The sequence below is a fragment of the Lepidothrix coronata genome, unplaced genomic scaffold, assembly GCF_001604755.1.
Source record: "Lepidothrix coronata isolate B3197 unplaced genomic scaffold, Lepidothrix_coronata-1.0 Scaffold101, whole genome shotgun sequence".
Taxonomy (NCBI): Eukaryota; Metazoa; Chordata; class Aves; order Passeriformes; family Pipridae; genus Lepidothrix; species Lepidothrix coronata.
Window position 1 is genome coordinate 540,749 of NW_016690281.1, and position 14,469 is coordinate 555,217.

General features: G+C 52.3%; 2 protein-coding genes across 2 annotated transcripts; both read right to left on the bottom strand.

The window, feature by feature from the left end:
* Positions 1-10: 10 nt before the first annotated feature.
* On the bottom strand, positions 11-7,805 carry GGA2 (golgi associated, gamma adaptin ear containing, ARF binding protein 2). The gene is made up of 12 exons (XM_017823295.1): positions 7,605-7,805; positions 6,931-7,015; positions 5,984-6,059; positions 5,388-5,486; positions 4,337-4,460; positions 3,737-3,840; positions 3,204-3,284; positions 2,260-2,397; positions 2,039-2,120; positions 987-1,133; positions 667-834; positions 11-338 (listed from the first exon to the last, which is right to left on the bottom strand). Exons 1-12 carry the CDS (start codon positions 7,636-7,638, stop codon positions 304-306), a joined length of 1,173 nt encoding a protein of 390 aa, XP_017678784.1. The 5' UTR covers positions 7,639-7,805; the 3' UTR covers positions 11-303.
* A 35-nt stretch (positions 7,806-7,840) lies between these two features.
* EARS2 (glutamyl-tRNA synthetase 2, mitochondrial) lies at positions 7,841-14,339 on the bottom strand. The gene is made up of 9 exons (XM_017823296.1): positions 14,266-14,339; positions 13,644-13,799; positions 13,306-13,495; positions 12,543-13,015; positions 11,661-11,769; positions 10,974-11,127; positions 9,726-9,856; positions 9,348-9,483; positions 7,841-8,566 (listed from the first exon to the last, which is right to left on the bottom strand). The coding sequence occupies exons 2-9, from the start codon at positions 13,657-13,659 to the stop codon at positions 8,483-8,485; spliced, it is 1,293 nt and encodes a 430-aa protein (XP_017678785.1). The 5' UTR covers positions 13,660-13,799; positions 14,266-14,339; the 3' UTR covers positions 7,841-8,482.
* Positions 14,340-14,469: the final 130 nt, after the last annotated feature.

A 14,469-nucleotide genomic window follows, 5' to 3' on the forward strand; every position in this document is an offset into this window, starting at 1 on the left:
CCCGCCCGGTCCCCAGCACGGCACCGTCACCTCTCATCGCTCCCTTTGGTGCCGTTCCCACCGCCCATCCCGCTCCTGCCTCACCTCGCACACAGAGCCCAGGAAGAACGGGGTCGGGGATGTCCCTGCATCCCTGGAACAGCCCCTGCTCCAGGCACACTGGCACGAGGGCTGAGTGGTGGTGTGGATTTACTTTTTTTTTAATTCAAAAAGTAGGGGGGAAGAGGGCAAATGGGCCCAGAAAGTGGCAGGAAAGGTGTGTATGACAGAGCTCTCCAGCAGGGTCCTGTAAAGTGGGGTCAGCTACAGGGGAAGACTGTGAGAAGTGCACACTCCTCCTGCCAGGCACAAAAAAAAAGAAGGAGATGGCAGATCGTGAGGAAAGGAGCCATTATGGAGTGCTGGCCGTCACTGCTGAGACCTAAGAAAGATGCCAAAATGCCGCAGATAATTTACAGAATACAAGGGTTTTCCACAGGTTCTTCCTTTGCTGTCTAACCGTGGTTTGGCTACAGTCTAACACCACTAAAGACACTGTATTCCTCAAAACATAGGACTGAAAGGCTCTACTTTCTCTTGGGACTGACATTAAAGCCAAAGCTCTCCTCTCTTTATGAATCACCATGAACCCCAGTAAGAAGGGTAGCACTGAACTGGGCTACAGACCTAAGGCCTGTAACTCCTCCTCGAGCAGGCACGTGGAGGTTGTGCTGCCATGGCGGGAGGCCGGGGGTGTGTCTGCAAAGGGCTCTGAGGGAGGCTGGGCTGTGGCCTCCAGCTCGGAGAAGTCCATCAGGGTGTAGCTCTTCATGCGCCGCGGGACTGGTCGGCACACTGGGAACAGAGAGAGCCAGAGAGGAACATTGCTATCAGAAATGCAAAAGGTGATGATGGTTACTCCTGTGTTGTAAGATTTTCTCCACATTTATTCCCTTCCAAACCCCTCCCCGCTGGCACACAGGAGCAGAGCTGCGGGTGCTCCTCACCTGGCATGTGGGCAGAGCTGGAGGATGAACCCTCTCCATCGCCGTTCTCCTGGCAGGACACAGCCTGCCTGCACTGCCCGAGGGACACAGCCTGCCTGTACTGCCCGAGCGCCCGCGTGAGCTCGTCACTGGCCTGCAGGATCTCAGCTGGGGACAGAGGACAAACAAAACACCGATGTGCTAAGGGGAAGGGCAGGGCAGTCCCACAGCACTCTCCAAACTGCTCATGAGAAAGGGACAGTGCACCTGAGGACCCGCCTGGAGCAAAGGCCGGTGGAGCAGCCTGTCCTCAGCTCCTCACTTGCCTTTCATTCCATTTTGCACACACTGCTGCTGATTTCAGACCTCTCTGTCATTTAGTAAGATCACTGTGAAATCTGATCCCATCTCTAAAGTACTTCTAGTTCCTGTCATTTCTTCTGCATTTTTCCCAGTGTACGCGAGTCTATAATCCAGCACTCCCCATCTGAAGAGCCCTGGCATCCATGGATGTGAAAGGAAGGTGTAAGGCACAGCTGAGCTCTTGTGGTTGCTTTTTCAGGTGTCTGTTCAGCAATCACCACCTCAGTCAGGTTTTCAAAGCATATGGACAGGACTGTAATGTCATCCTCTGGGAAGGACTAAGTTTCACACCTGTGGAATTCAAAGATTCTGCTCTTATGACCCTCCTCACTATTACAATTACAAAATTTAAAACATATTCTCCCTTCTGTGTTTAAAGACAGGAAGAACTTCAATCTCTGGAGAGAAAAGGCCTCAAAAGCCTTCAGTTCTCTGAACATCAGAAGTCCAAAAACTCTGGAAACCACCTCAGCTGGAAGAAACGGATTCACTGTTTAACTCTGGGCTTCAAGTGAGAACAGCTTCCTCCTAGAGGGGCAGCAGGAGACCCAGTGCCATTCCTCTGGGCATGGTGAAAGCGGAGAGCTTTGCCTGTACCTTTGGGTACCAAGTGCCCAAGTACTCCCCTCCCAGAGGAAAGGCACACCCCTGTCACAGCAAGGGTGACAAACTGAGCTGCAAAGAAATGCAAGGACTGTGCTGGCTCTTACCCAGAACCTCATCGTCAGCCACCGCCTCGCTGGCCAGGCGGAACAGCAGCGGCCTGAGCTTCTCACAGCGCTGGAACAGAGTCTGGGGATGAAATGTTTCATGTCACTGCTCAGGAGACCCCAGGCATACTCACACCTGTATCTCCGTGATCACCTGAAAGTGATGCTCCCTCCAGAAGAGGGAGGAAGAAGAGCATTTAAGCATTAAAGAGAACATTTACCTGTAGGGTCTCCTGGTCAGCTGGGGATAATTCTTGTCTCCTGTAGTTCTCCAGTAACTCATCCATTTGTTTGACATTCTCAGAAACCTCCCTGATGGCCTTCACTCGTCGGGACACCTGAGCTGCCCTTTCTTGTTCCTGTGATGAAAAATGAAATAAAGGTTGATGATGATTTGGCTGATACAGCCAGTGCATGTGCTTGGCTGGGGCACTCTGGGTCACACTTGGGGAGTTCCTTCCTACAAACACCCGATTGCAGGTAGAGGAGACACAAAGCAGGACAGGTGAGAACATGCCCCCAGCTGCATCCCACCTCTGTGCCAAGGGCAGGGAGAGAATCCCCCTGCCCCACTCAGGGCACCCTGGCCCTGTGCTGGTCCATACAGGATCCATCTCACCACAGGCATGAGTGAGACTTCAAAATCCGAGCTGGGAGTTGCTGGTTTCTGCCACACAGAACAACGTGCTCAAAATGACCAGAGGGATTTGTTAAACCAAATCTCCTACCTAAGCAGAGAAGTGGGATGCTGTTTCAGATGGAACACGAAAATGGACAGGCCAGACATGCACACATACACTGTGTGCAGGAAAGAAGCACTTCTGTACAGATGTGGCTGTTTTCCACCTAGACTGAGTTTGTTTTGGAAACTTCCTACCACTACTGCAGTCCTACTGCCAGGATCCCCCTGATGGGGAAGTGTCCCACCACCCAAGCTCCTGGGTATAGACATTTACATCTTCCCTCTTCCTCACAGTGGCATATTTTAGCAAAACAAAACAAAATGATCCCACACTGTAAATTCAGAATAATGAAGACTGAAAATGACCCCTCCTCTGGGGCTGTATTGTGATCCAGTACAGAGGGTCTCCTGCCAAAAACTGAATGCCACATGCCCTCCCACCCTCCCTGGCTGCAAACAAGCTTCTCCCCCAGGAGCTCCCACCTCTCTAACCACACTCTGGATCAGGTGGTTGGCTGCCTGCAGGTCCTCGGGGTGGCTGCTCTTCAGAAGCCTGGCCAGGAGCTGTCAGGGCAGAGATGGGACAGCAGTGAGCAGCAGCCTCTGGGCACTGTGCTACAGGCACACATCACACAGAGACACTCCAGTTCCTGTAATCCTGGAAATATGTGGGCTCCTGTCCCATGATCTAATTCAGGTTATAATGCTGCCTGCACAGAGTTTGGCTGTTGGGATTAGGAACTCTCTGGCTCTGCAGAACTTCTGTAAGACCTGGAAAAGCCCTTCCTTGGGAAGGTTTCATAGAAACTGATGCTTTTCTATAAAGAAGTTTCACTTTTTACAAAGCAAACATTTCTGACAAAGCCTCACAGCATTCTCCAGCTGTTGTACCACAGGAAGGATCAACATTATTCTGAGATAGTTTCTTTGAAACAGTAGGAGCTCCCAAAACATTACTAAACCTCTTTCTCATCAGTACAAATCAGAGGGTGTGTCATGAAAACTCTAAGGTTTACCTTGGATTTCTCTTCATCTGTGTCAAAAATAGAATTCTGAGGTCTTGGAGAAGGGGGGGGTAAAATTTTGTCTTCTGGTAGTTTAGGATCTTCTTTAACAATCCCTGGAACAGGTAACAGTAGCTGTTCAGCGCTGCCTGAGCTGCTGGAACCCTGATGCTCAACAGTGTGGGGGGTTTTGCATGGGATTTCTGGATTACCACTGAGGACTATTAAATATAATAGAATGGATAAAAAAATTCAGCTCAGGAACCCTCTGAACCCATCTATCATAATCCTGGGAGAGTATTCCAGGGCAAAGATCATTCTGAGTTTGTCCTGTACCTTTTCCCTGCACACAGTGTGAGCACTGTGTGAACAGAGGCCTCCAGGCCAGCCTGAGCTGTGACTCAGGGAGGCTGTTCTTTGGTAAATCCTTTTAAACAGTTCCATGCATCCTTCAGTACCCAACCAGCCTGGAAAGTGTGGCCTTTGTCTCTTTTCCTTACACACAGCATGTTATGAAAAAGCTGAGTCACAAATTGAAGGGGACAGATATCTGTGGGGGAAAACCACATGGCTTGGGAGGCTAAAAAGGAAACTGAAATAACAGAACTGAACCTTGTTTCTTCAGCATCTGATAAGCATCCCGGATTTTGACTTCCTGAGGAAACCAGACTGTCCAACTGAATATCACTTCTGTGACCCTCAGCTTGACTTTTTCTGAAGACCAAATTCCATAGTACTGAAAACAAGAGTAAAGAAAGACAAAATTTTAAGGTCAAACCCAAAGCACTGGTGCCAAATCTGGCACAGGGATCTGGCCCTGAGGGGTTTGTGTCCAGAGACCAAGGAGAAAATGGATTCACAAGAGTTTATTCACAGTGCTGTCAACGGTGTATTTTGGGGTTTAGGAACAGTGCCTTTAGCTGTGGCTGTAAACAAAAGGAATGCTATGGTAATTACATACATATTGTATGACAATCAAAACGAAACCACTTCAAACTTTTCTGATTAGTTACTGAATCCAAAATCCAAAGGAGTTGTTTTATTTTAGTGAAAACAGATCTGTGCTTTAGCTGCTTCCCTTAACTGCTGCAATGCAATCCCACCATCGGCCCCAGCCAGCCCCAGGCACAGGAAAACTGAACAAAACCAGAAACGAAAGTTATGGTCTTTTATCAGCATCTGGATGTTTTCTCCAATTTCTCTCATTATTGCCTACGAGCCCTCACTTTAACGTATTATAAAAACACAAACCTACCCAAGATCAGGCATTTCAAACTCATATCAGGATACCTGTCCTGTCAGAACAGCAGACAGAATTGTTTGCAGTGACATATTCTTTAAACTCTGTGGTTTCACTAGAATTTCATTACCAAGCCTGGGACTGAGAGAAAGGGTTTTGTTCTTCAGTTGAGCATTTCTCTGAAATCAGCTTTTTGCAGCTCTGCCCTCGGGCTGATGCAATGGAAAATGAAACATGTGACAGCGGTAAATGTGTGCAGGACCCACCGAAAAGGGGAATCGATGTCTGTGATGCCAAGAGGGTATTTCAGGTGGTCCCAGGCCTGCCCTGATGCAGAGGAACACGGCCAGAAGATCCCACAGCCTCTGATAAAGCAGGGCTGCATTTCTCATCCTGAAAGGCCCTGTAACCACTACCACCTACCTTTGGGGAAAGCACTTTAATCAGCTCATTCAGAAACCTGAATTTTGCTATTTCACCGTGAAATCTGTCACCACAGTTGTTCACACAGGTCTCCAGCACCTGCAGAAAACAAAATGTTATCAACAGGAACTGTACAAACCAGGCTTCGGGAGCTTTCAAAAACTTTGCCATTATAATCCTAAATCTAAGAACTTTCTCGCACTGCATTCACAAATACAAGACACTGAGAAAATTGTGCAGCAAGGACATGTATTTTTCCTTCACTAACTTTCTACAGCAGCATGTTTAAGACTGTCTGCTCTGTTCTACCTGTCACTAACAACTTCCAGGCTACTGCCCTGTGGTGGGACACAAGTCAGACAGACGGAGCTGCAGACCACAGAAACACTACAGCAGTGATGTAGGGAGGAACGACAGCAGCTACTCCCTCTGCTCTGCCCTGGTTTCTGTATTCCTTGTGCAAGGGAAAGTTAAAAGGGAGAGATATCCAAGAAAAACAGAAAAGGAGAGACATCTAAGAGAAGAGAGAGCTGTACTGTCTGCTATGCTATTCTACCTACCAAATTCTGTTCCCAAGTGTGGATGGAAGTACTCACTGTGAGTGCATGGAGAGCTTCCCTCTCCTGAGGGGACTGGATTTTATGTGCCAGCAGCCTCACCGCAAGCAATGGGCTGGGGAGGAGCAGAAGCAAGTCAGATCACAAAGTTCCCAGGAAAAAGAAATGCTCCTGGTTTTGCTCTGCAGAGAGCAACTGCTGGATTCACAAGAGGAGAGACACCCCTTCCTCAGGCACAGTGCTGGCCGGGGGCTGGCACACACGAGGGGTGAGCTGGAGCCCAGTGATCCCAGCAATCCCAGTGCTGCCCTCCCCCGTGCCCAGGGGCTGTCCCTTGGAGGGAGCAGTGGGAACAGGCTGGGGATCTCTCTGGGCAGGCAAGGAGAGCTGGCTCTCCACAGCCACCTCGATGACAGCCTGACAGCCTGTGCTGGCTCCTGGGCATGACACAGGTGCCAGACTATGAGCTCTGAGCTGCCTGCTCTAAGCACAGAGATGACCACTCAGCTTTCACAGGTCATTTGCCTAATTAGTCCTGGCTACTTCCCACACAGCCCAGACCATCAGCTGGAAGGTGGGGAAGTCCCTGCAGAGATCACCCACCCCTCAGGAAGGAAAAGCCAAGGCTGAGCTCCCTCAGGGCTTCCATGCAGAACTCCCCATCAGGAATCCTTGGCCAGACTCCAGAGGGGCTACTGAGGGCACAGCCAGCAGGACCTGACGTCTGGTGTTGTTCCAGCAATGGATGTCTGAGCCCATTCCCAGGCATCACCCTCCACCAACCACATTGGCATACATCTATTTCCAACTCATTTCCACTCCCGGGAGCAGCAGAGCCCACCGAGCCCATTCCCAGCTCCTTCTCCAGCTCCCCACACTGCAGCCCCAGGCCCCTTTTCCCCCAGGCCCCTTTCCCCCCAGCCACGAGGGAAGCTCAGAGCCAGACACAGCCCGAGTGAACACAAAGAACTGTGCCTCTGCCTTACCCCTCTGTGTCGGCGTTCACCTGGTCACAGAACCGCTGGATGCATTCCCAGTTTTCCTCAGGGATACTTGGGTCAGTAGCCTTGTCTTACAGAGGGAGAAAAATAAGAAAGGAAGCAGCAGAGCTCAGCCTCAGTGTGAGCGAGTGGCTCAGGGCAGGAAGCGGCTCAGACCTCGCTGCTGCTGCTGCTGCTCTGGGGCTTTTAGTAGCAGAAATGGGATGAGCAGGAGACAGCTGTTACTAAAATCTGCCTAAAATTACAGTCCCAAGCACACTTAAAGTCAGGCACAACCCGACCACAGCAGATACCGCTTTTAGCACAAGAAACTTAAAAAGTATTTCCAGGCAGCTCTCCCAGGACCCTACGGCAAATGTTCTATTGAAACATAGACACTGTTTTCCCTTTTACACAGTAAATTGAGGGAAAAAAGTATTTTTTTGCTTTATCCACTCCCCAACCTGTTGTTCAACCAGCTTTGGTGGCTGAGAATGGACAGGAGAGTTGGGCAAGAGAGATAAGCGACAGCACCCATGAACGTCACCCTAAAGGGGTTCCATGAAGATGACGGGCCCTTACTGACAGAGCTGGAGCTGCTCCAGTGCCCACCCAGTTTGGAAGTGGCACTGGTGCCAGCAGCCAAGGCAGCCCCAGACCCCATCCCTGTCCCCACTCACTGAGCCACCGCTCCAGCTCCCCGGTGCCGGCCATGGGCTCCCGCTCTGCTCCGCCCCAGCAGGAAGCAGATCCACCCGCCCTCGCTCCTTGCACGCCCCCGGGGGAAGCCCACGTGAGTTTTTGTGGTGTGGAAGTGTTCACTGTGGGCGTGGGCTCAGTAAAACACCCCCCAAGCCCCTTTGGCAGCTCCTCCCCTCCCTGGCGTGCAGAGCATTGGTGAGAACGGAACGAAAAGTTACCACATTAATTTAATAATTAAAAGGGCATCAGACAAAAGAGGAAAAGACATTCCAATCTCTGGATCGGGGATATTTTTAGCAGAACCATGCATATGACACAGTACACAGGGAGGAGAGTTCCCTTCTCCAAGCAGCTCACTTAGCTTGGCAGGACGCCATGGAAGCTAAGGCGGCAGAAGCTCAAATATATATATATTTCTATATATAAAAATACCTTCCCCACACAGCATTTACTGGGGACCTGTGTTGTTGTAGCTGTAGGTACCCTGATTGTGAAGCTATCTCCAAAAAGAGACTCATCTGCTGCTATCAGCAGTTACTTCCTGTCCACGTGGTCTGAATTTAAATGCTGATAAACGTCTTTTTCTCCCACCCTGGAAACCAGGCTCCCTGTACAAACCAGGCTCCATGCACAAGGTGACGCAGCTGAATTTGGATTTGGTTTCTCTTCCAGACAAAGTGCTTTGTGCTTAGTGCAGGTACAAACAGACCTGGAAACAGCATGGACACCTGCCTGATCTAAAGCCCAGCTCATCTGATCAGAGATAATCGTGCTGAGATCAAAACCACAGGTGGAGGACAATGGCACGTGCTCCTGTGCCATCCGAGAGCGGCCTGGCAGTGTCACCGCAGTCCCGTCAGCTGGACAGTGCTCTGTGGATCCGGCCACTCACTTCCTTGGCTCCCAAAGTCACCATCATCTCGGCAACGCTCGGCCCGTGCTGCGAACACAGAAGGAGTCACTGCCCACGTGGAACTGGCACTTCCCAGCACATGGTTCTGTGTCATCCCGACGGAACCCACGGAGCGACTCGCTCTCGGGTCGCTGTCAGAGCAAGGAGGGGGGTTCATGAGCGGCTCAAACAAGGCTTTGGGGTTTCTCCTCCTGAAGGCAAGTGCCAGCCCTGGTCAGATGGACCTGAAGGATTAATGCCAGAGCTGAGCCAGGATTAGGCTTTGGAGAACTTTCATAAAACTTGGGTTTGAGCTCTGTGAAAGCAGATTGCACATAAAATCCCAGTTCTGCCCCAAACCTACAACGGTGCCAATGCTCCCTATGGCTGCTCCAGATGATTTTCTGACTTTAGATTCATAACCAGCATATTCACGCTGTGACACTGCTGCTGCTCCCAAACGTGCAGAACAGCTCTTATGGCCAGAGCAGCTGGGTACTGGCACGTGTGCTCCACATGGAACTGATGTGGGCTCTGTGAGGTGTCCCAGTACCAGCATCTTGGTACCAGGGAGAAGAGAGCTGGGAAAAGGGGAAAGGGAATGGGAGAGAAAAGGGAAGAGGAAACAGGGGAAAGGAAGGGAAAGAGGAAAAAGGGGTAAGGAAAGGGAGAAAAAAGAAAGACGGGAAAAAAAGAAAATGGGGGAAAAAAAGGAAATGGAGGAAAAAAGAAAAGAGGGGGGAAGAAAAGGGGAGGGAAGAAAACAGGGGCAAAAAAGGAAAGGGGGGAAAAAGGGAAAAGGTCCCATTCTCAGACCTCTTGTTTGTACCTGCTGCCCACTGAGTGCCAAGCGGAGGAGCTGCATCATGCTGCTGTACTTGGTCTCTCTGGTTTGCTTCTGGAGGTTTCTCAGGTCTTTGTTCAACTCCTCCACGGTCAAGGCAGCTGCCTGCCTTGTCACGAGCCTTGAGGAAAGAAGGTGTCCTTACAGTCTGAGGACAAGAAAACCACAGGATTCCTACCCTTCACACCATCCCTGTGCCAGGGTGCGCTCTCTGCTCACCAGAAGCAGAGCTCATTCAAAAGAGGAAGTTTAAATCACAAAATTATGCCAAGGACCTGGAAAACCACAGAAAAAGCAGAATTCTGACTGCTTTTTAATAATACAATTTTCAGAGTCGAGGAGCTGAGGCAGCAGCATACTTACCCTAAGACTAGTTTTCCTATTTCATCTACTTCTGCAGAAATCATTTGCAGCTGCTGTCGGGACACCGAAGGCCTGACCCACAGGTAAGAGTAATCACTCGACACCAGATTCTTCAGGAGGTTGATGTGACCCTGGGGAAAGAAAGCAAATCTGTCAAGGCAGAGGGTTACACTGTGGGGAAAGCAAACCTATCCAGCCTGGGCTTCACACCAAGCTGGAGACCCCCCCCATATCAGTGCCCTGTACCTCGTGCTGCTCGGCAGAAATGTCACCGGCTGACATTTAGGCAGCTGAGTTTTCCAGCCCCAGAGCCCCTCAGAGCAGGGACACAGAGGCAGCTCAGAGGGCTGTGGTTGTCCCCAAGGTCCTGAGCCATGTGTGGCTGACTCAGAGCTGGCTGGAGAAGTGGCTGATTATGTTCATCTGCCCCTTCACCAGGCAGTGGGAAGCCACGAGTCACCGTCCCACTGCCACCACACAACCATCACGCTGGGACAGTCAGGTCCTGCCCCTACAAAGAGGGCTTCAAGCTTCACAAGGAATCTCCCAGATACTACAGCAGCATCCCAGGGGCAGACTGGGAACAGCTGGGCTCACCCTTCCCTGGCCAGCACTCAACCCCTTCACTGAGCTCCCAGCACACAGACCACACTGGTTTCACCAGCAGCTTCATCTGCCTCAGCAGAGGCTGCTTAGACTCTGCCTCCAAGGCACAGGGCAGCAGCAAAGCAGAACACCTTACGCTGCCCAGTCAGCAAAGGGGAGAGGTGAGCTGGCATGAGGGATCTGGGGGCTGGACCTTCCTGCCCCAAGCCAGCTGCTCCCTGGGCTACAGGAGAAGAGCAGCTTGGAGACTGTCAGCTTATCTAGACAAAGCCACAGCTGACCTGATCCAGCACTACCCACAGTTCTGCTCTCAGTAGGAAGCACAGAGGTCTTCAAAAGCACCCTCAGTTCCATGATCCCTCTCACAGCAGGGACATGTTGTCTCTCCATGAGGGAGCTCTCTGCTGGCTCAGCAAGGTATGGATGAGCTTATGACTCTGCAAAGACCATCAGGACGTTCACCAGGCCCATTCCCACAGGCCAGCTGCCTGTATCAGAGTATTTTGGCAGCCAGCTGGCACACGAGCACTGGAGCAGGCCATGACACAGCTGTGTGCAGGCTGTGCCACAGCAGAGCTCCATCCAGGAATCCCACACCACCTCAGCTCCAGAATGGTGACACAGTGCTATCACTGCTCATACTTTTCTCAGCAGAAGGACTCGCTCCACGTATTCCTTTTCCAGAACCTCTGGATCCACTTGCTGATCCCCATAGATGTGCTTCACCAGCTCCTGCAGCTCCCTAACGAGCCTCTGGCGCAGCCCTTCATTCTCGATGTGACGGGTGAGGTGAATCCTGCAACAGAGAAGAAACCTGCTTTTGGACTGCTTTGGGTTAGATTTGATCTAGTCACCCCAACCACATTTACCAGTTAAAACTGTGGAACCGTTAGAAAAACAACATTAAACCACATTGATTTCTACAATGAAACATTTAGCTCTGGCGCCCCACAGTGAACTGAAGATGAGGCCACTTAGCAGCACAATGTCCCAGCAGCACGAGTGTACTTGCAGAAGAACCTTCTGGAAGTGTTATCTCCTTTTAGATGTTATTTTGAAACTAAAGATTTTGCATTCTCCCAGCTACACCCACCCTTCTCCCTAGCCTTTCACAGTGTTCCCTACACCAGTGTCCAAGCACAGGACCCAAGAGGAGGAAGAAATGGTGTGAGGACAAACTTATACTTCCCTGTAGCACAGCCCAAAAGCTGCTGCATCAAGACCATGCTTGATCCCACAAACAAAACCTCCAGCCACAGCTAAGTGCTAGGAATAAATTCTCACTGATGTGCTGTTCACTACATTTAAAAGCTACCACTGATTTTTTACCTGTTGAATTCTGGGAGCATTTCAAGATCCAGGAGGGCAGAATGGGTGGTAATTCTGCCTATTTCAAACTGTGAGATCAGCTCTTCCAAAGTCCTCCCCATCTGCTTCTCTGCAACAGAACCCAAAGGGAATCACACACGTCCCCTCTCCCACTCCTTCTCACCACAGGCCTCAGGCTGGGGCAGCAGCATCACCCAGGAAAGGTGACACAGGACAGCCACTTGTGCAGTGCCAGCAGCAGCAGGGACACCCTTGGCAGGCAGGAGGGAGCTGGCAGCAGGCACACACGGAACGCTGTCCCCTCCCCAGGAGCAGGCTCTGCCAGCTGCTGGTGAGGCACTGGGAAATGGGACATTCCTCTTGGCTCCACCGCCCTCCTCAGTCAGACAAAGAGAAGGAACACTCAGCCAGAAGATTTCATTGCCCAAGGAAGATTTCAATCCCAAGCAGAGCTCCCAAAACATGAGTTAATTTGTGATCCCCACACAGCAAGAGCCACAAAAGGAGACTGACCTGTCAGGTTAAACAAGAAGTGAGGCAGATGTTAGACAGCACTGCAATTATTACCCACGGCATACAAGTTTTCCCAAGAGTTCAACAGACAGTTTTTCCACCTCGAGGTAAGGGTTGTCCCAGGTGGGAACCCATTAGGCACCAGACTCAATTTAAAAGGCTGCACAGAGGCAGAGAGGTTTCCACCATTCCAGCTCCTTTCACAGGAGCTCCGCAAAAGCCCTGGTGGCATTTCAGTGCTGACTAGTCACTGGCACCCTTTTCCTCACCCTTTCAAACACTGACAAAGTTCTTAGCTATTAAAATAAACCCAACCCATTGCCAAAGTCAGCACCAAGTGACCTGGCAAGCAGGAGCCTGTGGTGTTACCTGTGAATCCCGAGCCGCAGTTGGTGACGATGTCCAGCAGTGCCTCTGGCAGGAAGCCATCCCGAACAAAGCGCTCCAGGAAGATGTCCCCTTGCCTCTTGGACAACTTCCCACCGTCCTTGTTCAGCAGCAGCGGGAGGTGCCCAAACTGAGGGGGCTCCCAGCCAAAGGCTTTGTAGAGAAGCAGGTGCTTGGAGGTCGAGGTCAGCCACTCGGTCCCGCGCAGCACGTGGGTGATGCCCATGTAGTGGTCATCCACCACGTTTGCCAGGTGGTATGTGGGGAACCCGTCCCCTTTGAGAATCACGGGGTCGCCTTCCACCTCAGCCACCTCGTGCTTGTTCCAGCCATAGACCAGGTCCTGGAAGGGTTCCACGCCCTTCTCCAGCCGGAAGCGGACAACGTAGTCGAGGCCCTGTGACAGCTTCTGGGCCACTTCCGCAGGCGTCAGGTGCCGACAGCGGTTATCATATCTTTGGGAGATGAGAACAACAGTCTCAGTTCAGAACAGGCCAACCCCATCAGTCACTTTTACACTCCCAAAAACCTACACCGATCCTTGAATTTCAGCTGTAACCTGCCCAGCACGTGTCCAGTCAAACACCTCATCTCGGGAGGGCACTCCCCAAAGCCTCTGAAGGTGACGCAGGTTTGTCTCTCCACGGGCAGTGACACACAACCCCATTGCTAAACGACTGTAATTTGGGCAGTGTGCAGCCCGCAGGGTGCCCGGGGGCAGGGGCTCGGGGGCAGGGGCTCGTACCGCGGGGTGTGCTGGCAGCGCAGGGCCTCCCTGCGGAGCAGCTCCAGGCGCTGGGGGGAGCAGAAGCAGCGATAGGCAGCCCCGCTCTCCAGCAGCGCCGCGCTGGCACCTCGGTACAGCTCCAGCCGCAGCGACTGCACGTACGGACCGCGGGGGCCACCTCGGCACGGGCTCTCGTCAGGGGGGATACCTGGAACAGCAGCACAGCAGGACTGAACAGCTGGGCCATCACAACAGTCCCCACAAAGGCAGAGTCACACCCGCCCTCAGTGTGAGTGCTGTTCATCTCTAAAAGAGAAGCGTTCAGTAAGTGAAAAATGAAAGACGTTTCTAAATACCTGCCCAGTCCAACATATCTTCTATTCCTTCTGCAGCTCCGGGCACCACCCGATTCTGATCTGTATCCTCCACTCTCAAAATAAAGGTCCCTTGGTGTTTTTTGGCAAAGATATAATTGTACAAAGCAGTCCGAAGGCCACCCAAATGCAGAAAACCTGTAATCGCGGGGAAATCAGAGGAGCTGGTCACAAAGGTGGCCCAGGGTAGAGTTCTAAACGCGAGCTGGAAGGGCGATGGATGCTGACTGCGATGGCAGTGGTCCCCAAGGTTACCGGGGCCAGAGCTGCACCGCACAGACGCAGCTCCGGGGGCCCTAGCTATGGAAAGGACTTTTGGGTAACTCCTTCCAGGAACGAACTCGCTGAAGTGACCTGGAAACCCCTTGTGGGCCGGCACGTCCCAGGGAACACGACTGCCAGCAGAGACCCCGCACAGCCCGGAGGGCACAGGGAGGTGCCGACAGGGCGAGCCCGGCAGCTCCCCATGGAGCCAGCAAGTGCCTTCCCCGCACACGCCCCTCGAGCGTCCGAATTCACGTTTTCGAACCCAAAGCGCCGCCCCCGCCGCAGCGGAGCCCTGAGGGAGGGTGGGCAGGAGCGGGGCTGGGGAGGCACCGGTTACCTGTGGGGCTGGGCCCGAACCGCACTCGCGGCCCCCGTTCGGGCCCAGACCTGGGCCCAGACCCCGCTCCCGCCGCCCCGCGCAGCGCGCGCAGCGCTCGCGCCATCGCTCCGCGCGCACGTGGCCGCGCCGCCGCTTCCGCCCGCCTCAGCCAATCAGTGCGCGCGCAGCGCCGGGGGCGGGGCGTCTCTTAAAGGCGCCGCC